Source organism: Notolepis coatsorum (assembly GCF_963971535.1).
Source record: "Notolepis coatsorum genome assembly, chromosome: 14".
NCBI classification, from domain to species: domain Eukaryota; kingdom Metazoa; phylum Chordata; class Actinopteri; order Aulopiformes; family Paralepididae; genus Notolepis; species Notolepis coatsorum.
Genome location: NC_140178.1, coordinates 63859325 through 63867205, shown reverse-complemented (window position 1 = coordinate 63867205; position 7881 = coordinate 63859325). Strand labels below are relative to the sequence as shown.

Genomic DNA, 7881 nt, shown 5'->3' with positions numbered 1-7881 from the left:
ACTCAGTATACTGACAAAGAAACCAATGTTTTTGGTGGTACCTCTGCAACATGTGTAATGACACTGCAGAGAAATTACATTTACTAATACTTTGCATAGCTAAATAGCCTTTATATCCTCTATATAACTAGTTAATCTACTTACACATCACACATCAGTACAATCACTCTTCAAATATTTGCCAAAGGAACACACCCTTATGGGAATACATGTTCTGACTCAAGGATATAAAAGAGGGCTGAAACAAACTCTTGAACAGTCTTTATTTGGCAAACCTCAGATATTATTGATATACAGTACTCCACATAAGGCACTTTTGGGAGAATTATCCTTGAGTACAGCAGTGATATTGCAATGCATGTGATCACACAGCAAGGTTGTGGAAAAAAATATCAAAGTATTATTTGATAAACATCCCGATTCACCAGGATTCAAATTAAAGCTAATAAAACTCCCATATTTGCACTGTAGTGTTACAGATGTACTCTAATCACTTTTGGCTGAAAGGATTAGCATATTGTAAGAAATAAAAAAGAAAACAAATTAAAATGATAATCACAAAACTCTTCAGAAGGCACATTTAGCAGTAGCTTCTCAGAGGTAGCAGACATACAGGTCAGGATGCAAGAAGACAATCTTAATATAAAATACAATACACCTTTATATACAAGCATCCAACTGATATGCATACTGAATAACCATCTTAAATGGTATTGCAATTATACAATTAAATGCCCCTAAGAAAACAAGGCATGTGTTTCAGTGCACAAAAGCCCTTTTAAGTTTTAAGTACAGTGGTAGATTAGAAAGCTATAGCAGTACAGTAGTTTTCAATGCATCCATTAATTAAACATTTTACTGGTTTGTGGATAAGTGAAAATAAAATCAGTAACAAGCGCAAATTGACCTTGCCCGTGACCTTTTTGCGATAGGCCACACCCATTTCCACACCCCCTTTTAGTCATTTAGTCAGACCTCCATGCCAAATTTCAGCCTCATAGGGCAAAACCTGTGGCTGCTAGAGTAGAGTGGAGAAATCTTTGTGGACCGACCGACCTAAAAGTAAATCAGGTACTGACGAACTATATCCCAGGGTTATGGCAGTTAAAATTGTGCATGTGAATTTAAGAATGATTATGAAAGCATATTTATGTGCACAAGACAGTACAAAAAAAGAGTTCATACAAAAAGGTTTGACCATAGCTCTTAAGCTTTCATTTGCAAAGCGGGTTCCCCTGCTACACAATGCACCTAAGCTCAAATAAGTGGGTTGATAACATCTTTCAAAATAATGACACTCGAAGAATACAAAATAAAAGAGGGGTGAAGAAGAGAGAACCATGTCAACGGGGTCTTCATACCTCTTCACAGGCCAATAGAATTCTTTGGCTAAATATTTTCACATTGACCCAATACGATACTTATGGAGTGCATAACGCAGCATACACCCACTCGACACCAAATTGCAATACTCATAAGTACAAGACACTTCTCAGCATACATTTGAATATGCAAATGTTTTAACGAGGAAGGGAATCAGTGTAGAGTGCAGAGAACAATCACAATTGTAAAGGCACCATTGCCAACCATTGTATATATATATATATACACACTGTATATATTACGGTAAATGTAGTGATTTTAAACAGTGATTTGACACATTTCCTGGGAAATCTGCATATTGACCAAGTTCACAGTGAGGTGCAAATTTCCCAACCAGACAGGAAATCTGGGTGGAAATCCCACATTTCCCAGTGAAATGGTTAATGTGGGTGGAATTATGCAACAGGACCATGTGAGCAATTAAGCAAATGCATACTGTGGCAACATGGACGGCTTGTGTGCGATGGAAATGCAGACTCCTAAAGATAGTAATTATTTCTCCTTACACAACAAAACCACTGGTTTAGCCTCGGGTTAGCCTAGCCTAATTTAACTTGGGTAGAGAGGATTTGTGCATCAGAGTGGTACTGTATGATTCTGCTATACACTCTTTTGGTAGATGTACCTGCATGGGTATGGGGGTAGGTTGTTAGGATAAGGAAAAGGAAAGGGCCACATATTTCACTTTGAAATGGACCCTTGAACCTTAAGACTACCTATGCACAAGACGTGAATGTTTTTTAACGTTGGATACATAATTTAACCAGATTAGGATATCAGCCAACTAGTGTTTGTTAGAGCCTTATTACCAGATTGCTGCATGGCACACTTGCATATTTTACACATGGATGGTAATGATTTGCTTCCTGTACCCACTGTAAGACTAACTTATAAAATCAACCATCAATTTCTTCACCAAAATAAACATGTTTAGTTTAATACATGTAGGCTACCAAAACAGTCACACCTATCTGCCCACATGCATAAATAAACAACTTTTCCTAACAATTTGCCAGACAATCATACTGTAGCTTACAATATTCTGCAGGCCTTGGAGCAAGATGGTTAGCCCCCTCCATAATTTTCTCATGCCGTTTGAGAACCACTTTAACCTAGTCGTTCTCAAACTCTGCACAAGCAAATAGGGGGAGAGGGAGAGAGATACTTCTTACCCATTTTCTGCATACCAAAGTTCAACTCAAGAGATTTCTGGACATATTAGGCCTCATAATCTACTTTACCCAGAATTACAATAGCAAGTGAACGAAAATATATTTTAGTGGCATTTGCAGCAAGGCACTGTGCCAAACTGAACATGCAACATCCACTAGACCTAGAATATGTAAATGATTTAGTTCATGTCACCTTAACCAAGTTTCTCAAAATGTGGGGCATGAGCAAATGGGAAGAGAGCGTTAAGATTCTTGAGCCATTTTCTGCTTGCCTTTGCCCAGCCCCAAAATGCTCACCCATATAATGACACGCATTATACCAAATGAAAAAGCTAGTTGTGAGCCGTGTTTCTGTTTAGAAAACATTTTCTGTTTTCACAACTGAGAACACTAAAGTGGTGCAGTGGGCAAGGCGCTCGCCACTAACGCAGGAGATGCTGGTTTCGAGCCCAGCTCTCGGCGTTGCTTCCGGCTTGGCTGGTCGGTCATACTAATACAATTGGCAGTATTAGGGGGTGGGGATCGGACGTTGTGGACAGCGACTCCTACAGGTCGGTTGGTGCGCCTGTACAGCAGAATCAGGAAGTATCGGGGGCAGCGTGAGCCTCCCACGCATTACTCCTCGCCACTGAGAGATTGCGCTGTGCAGGTGAAAAGATGCGATGGCTGCCTCCTCGTGTACCGGAGGGGACACGTGATGCAAGGCTTCGTCCACATTGCAGCCAACAAGTGGGAGGCATGGTCTAACAACGCTCGAGACAGGGGAGGGTAGAATTGGATAATACGAAATTGGGATGGGAGAAAAAGTAGAAAAAATAAAACTGAGAACACTACTATAGAATAAAGCTCATTTGGGCATACAAACGCAAAAACAAACATAATGTGGGTCAACAAAACCAGAGGTTTTCCTTCTCAGGTTTCTGGCTTTGAGAAAGAGTAGCTCATGTTCACAAATATTCACTGAACTTTCTTAGGACTTGGAAATAACATGTTGGAATTCTAAATATGGGTGACGTTCCCCTTTAAATAACACAGGAACAGAAGGTTGGCAGGACTCGATCACAATATTGTGAACAACATATGTTTTACACACGGTGGACAGATAAGACGTGCCTATGGTTTGATAGTCTGTATGTATTAAACACATGTTTATTTTAGTGAAGAAATTATGCTTGATTTTACAAGTTAGTCCTACAGTGGATGACCGAAGCAAATCATTGCCATCTGTGTGTAATTAGAGATTTAGAGAATCCATCGTAATGCAACTCCATAAGGCCAATAACCCATTTGTGTTGCCCACCCACATTAACCGTTTCCACCATCACCATTTTCCTACATTTACCGTGACACACACATATATATATATATGTATGTGTATACATAAATAACACCGGTCAGTTTCGTTTATTAGGATACCGTGCCTTTAGTATGCTGGAGGTTGGTATTCTCCAGGACGCTCCTGTGTATGGGTGAAGGGTGCCTGCTGGTAACCCTCTGGGCCACTGCTGGGATACGGGGGATAGGTGGGTGGGTAGGGGGAACTTTGGTCATTGGCTGGGTCTGTGTAACCATGGTCAAAGTCACTCACTCCTTCGCGAAACCTTCTATAAGCAAACTGAGTCAACAGAGCCTGTGGGAGAGGACACATGAAGGTTAGAATTGTACCACAATGTGTAGAAAAGTGCATATACCTGTTATTTAATTTTTAATCAAGCAACTGAGTAAGTAAGGATAAGAGGATCCTCTTTAGGGCTGGGTATAGAAATACAATAGCCTTACTATTGGTATCATATAGATTTGTGGCATTGTTGTCTATTTTAAAACATCAAAAGGTATCTTTTGTATCTGAAGTTTTCTTCTAGTTTGTGGACATTGTTTATTGAGCGACTCAGGGGTCTGATTGTATTTAGAAAAGAAGATTGCATATACAAATATTAAACAGAACATAATTATGTTCAAATTCTGTTTTATTTGTCACATATAAGGTACATGTACATTACAGTGAAATGCTTGATTCGGTATGAGCCCCCTGAGATTGTGCTGAAGAGATAAAGACCAAATACTATACAAATGATACAATATACAACTAAAGTACAAAATGCAAACCTAGCCTCTGTTATTTTGCTAGTTAAAACACTGGGTCACAAGCGAGAGAGGGCGGAGGAGAGGCTCACCCAGCTGATGATGGAGAAGAAAGAGAAAGCCACAACAGCCCGAGCAGCATCACCAGAAACCGCTTTATCTTCATGGCTATTTGCCCATTGGTTGGCCAGGACACAGAAGCAGACAAACCACAGGAAGGTCCAGAATCCTGAAAGTCACAAAAGAAAATAAAGATTACATGCAGTTTTGAAATTGTAGATTGAAACGGTTTTAAAAAGTAATAAGTAGAATGCTCTGTGTGCCAACTGCCATCCATCTGGACCACAGCCCAGTCCAGCCAGCAGGAGGATGATGAGACCTGATGTTGCAAACCGCCCCATGTCATATGCACATCATCTGTACATACTTTCCACATCTTCTCATCGTACACATTATTTTGTAAATCTGCTGTGTCACATGATCAGTCATGCTCATTATGCACATAAATCAATAGGTCTGCAGATTTATATATAGTAAATCTATCCCTAAAATAGACGTTGAAGAGCAGTTTTTACTTTCTATTCCTTATTTTGTATATATATCAGTCAGCAATGTTCTTATGAATAACACATTGCTGTGTAGTGTTCTGGTTGCTGTCAAAGACCCAGATTCCCCTGGGCCATAGGGATCAATTAAGTTCTTAGCATGTATCAAGAGACATTCTTTGGTGAGGGTGCCATCACTACAAAATATTGCATTTACCCATTAAATCACCTATATAGATGGACTGACAGATGGACAGACGGATAAAAACCTCTCCCAGAGGGTTGCACCTAATTATAGTGTGCATCTTGGAGTTTGGTTGTTTAACCAGAAAATGATCCACTTCCGTCAACAACAACATGGCAGAGCAAATGTTCAGAGGGCAGGACCTTCAATTGTTAGAAGAGCAGCTCTAAATCTCTTCACATCAGAGATTAGTCTTGAGAGTCTTCTCTTGAGGTAGAATTATTCATGTTCAAAAACACGTAGTCTAAATGGTGTTTTATGGATTTTCCCATCAAGGTTATCCTACATTACCTGCATGGTATATAAATAAAACACACTCACCTGAGAACATCAAATCTCCTGTAACAATGTACTTTCTGTCTTTGGCATTGCTGATCTGTGGGAAGTAGGCATCCAGTATGATGTAGATGACACATGCCAGAAATCCAATAATTCCAATTCCCACACCATAGCTACAAGCAGTGTCATTATCGTTGAACATGCACTTGGTTTCCTTTGCTGATGCCGGGTTGATGTAGCCTTCTGCAGTGATAGTGGCAAAAACCACAATGGAAAATATCTGCAAACAGTAAGTAAAATTGTGAGATATATACGGTACAATGGGGAAGGGGGGATATAGCCCCATACATGAAGATATGGCTATGGATAAAGCCAGGGCCCTAGCTGCGTGATGCTGATCACATGATTCACATCATGGCAAGAGAAGCCCTACAAGAGTCACCTGAACAGATCCTAAAACGAAATAGGTTCGACACAGCCTCATTCAAAACTCTAGTATTGCGAGGCCTGCTTTGTTAGAAAACATTAAACGGCTGTTTATACTGTAACATACTGTAACAACAAGTTAGCCTGCGCTTGCATGAATTGAAAATGGGTGACCCTGATGTAAACAAGACGAAAGTCTTTCTCTGGTCTGCATCACCTTAACAATTGTGTGTATTGAGCTGTACTGTATTGTGTACCCATTCTGCAATCCGTTAATAAAGTGTTCAATCAATCAATCACTTGCGTTGACAGTTGCATCATAGTTACGTAAACAAACAACCACAGACGACAACGTTAGCAGTCAGCGGGAGTTCAACAGGTGGTGAAAGGCTAACGTTGGCTACTGAAGTATGGTGACACAGCAAGAGAAGAGCTATAGCTAGGTCAACATTGGCTAACGCTAACTGTACAAACAGAAAACGAAATTCCGTTTAACAACACGGCGAACTTTTATGAGCAGGAAACCCAGCGTTAATATTTGTAAATAACGTTAGTACCATTACTTAACGTTAGTTTCAAATAACTTGTTACCTGGCAAGCTGTCTGTCTGTCAATTGACATCTGTTACAGTTTCTGTAACGTTATTATGTTAGCCAGGTTAGCCAACGTTGTACACTTACCCAGCTTAAGAAGCGCACTATGGTTTGCGGTTGTTTCACAAAGTTTATTACATCAAAGGCACCGCCGGCCAGAGTCGCCCCGTAGGCACTACTATCCATTTTTGGGGGACAATAAGGACAAATATTCCCGTAATGTGACAATGCAACTAGTGTGCGTCACGTTCACCCCTGCTGGTCCACTCCTGCTGACCAGTTTTGTTTTCTCACCAATTTCCTGAAACGTTTTTAGGACCGCCCTCTTCTTCAGAACACAAACACACAGACATGGACATGATGAAATGGAAAGCCCCATTCAAATCAGCATCACCTCAGGCCGATAAAAAATGCCACAGAGAGTAATTGATTGATTGAAAACTTTATTAACAGATTGCAGAATGGGTACAATACAGTACAGCTCAATACACACAATTGTTAAGGGGATGCAGACCAGAGAAAGACTTTCGTCTTGTTTACATCAGGGTCCCCCATTTTCAATTCATCTGGACATTATATGACATACATGACATACAGATAGTCAGTACTGCTACATCTATACATTTATGACATACCAGATTTGCAAATACAGTACTGTTTGTGATACAGAAGGAGTCAGGAAAAGGGAGTATATACATTTGACGTAGAAACTGTACATTGGAGGAGGTTGGGTGGGGGGGGGTTGGGTACACTGGGATATTGACAACCATACTGGGTAATCTACATTGGAGGTGGTTGGGGGGCACACTGTATATACAAGCAAAACTGTACATTGAGGGGGGGGGGGGAGACACTGTACAAAGGACACAATTATTATTAGTTTTCAATACATAAATTAGCATGATATCCGAATCAATTTAACCATCATACACTGCTATCTTTTCTGGTTTATATGGCAAATTAAAATGAATGACCAACATATCCAGAAGAAATAAGCATGTCAGCAATTGGAATCAAATGCAACTTGGTCGAAAATAAATTCAAATATCTTAATGTCTATAAAGTCCATTTGATAAGGGCGGCTACGTGGCCAAGGCGCTCGCCACGAATGCGGAGACGCTGGGCTCGCCTGTTCGAGCCCAGCGCTCCACATTCAG

General features: G+C 40.3%; 1 protein-coding gene across 1 annotated transcript; it reads right to left on the bottom strand.

Annotated features, from left to right (window-relative positions):
• Positions 1–246: 246 nt before the first annotated feature.
• syngr2a (synaptogyrin 2a) lies at positions 247–7002 on the bottom strand. The gene is made up of 4 exons (XM_084329936.1): positions 6812–7002; positions 5748–5985; positions 4730–4866; positions 247–4185 (listed from the first exon to the last, which is right to left on the bottom strand). The coding sequence occupies exons 1-4, from the start codon at positions 6908–6910 to the stop codon at positions 3979–3981; spliced, it is 681 nt and encodes a 226-aa protein (XP_084186062.1). The 5' UTR covers positions 6911–7002; the 3' UTR covers positions 247–3978.
• Positions 7003–7881: the final 879 nt, after the last annotated feature.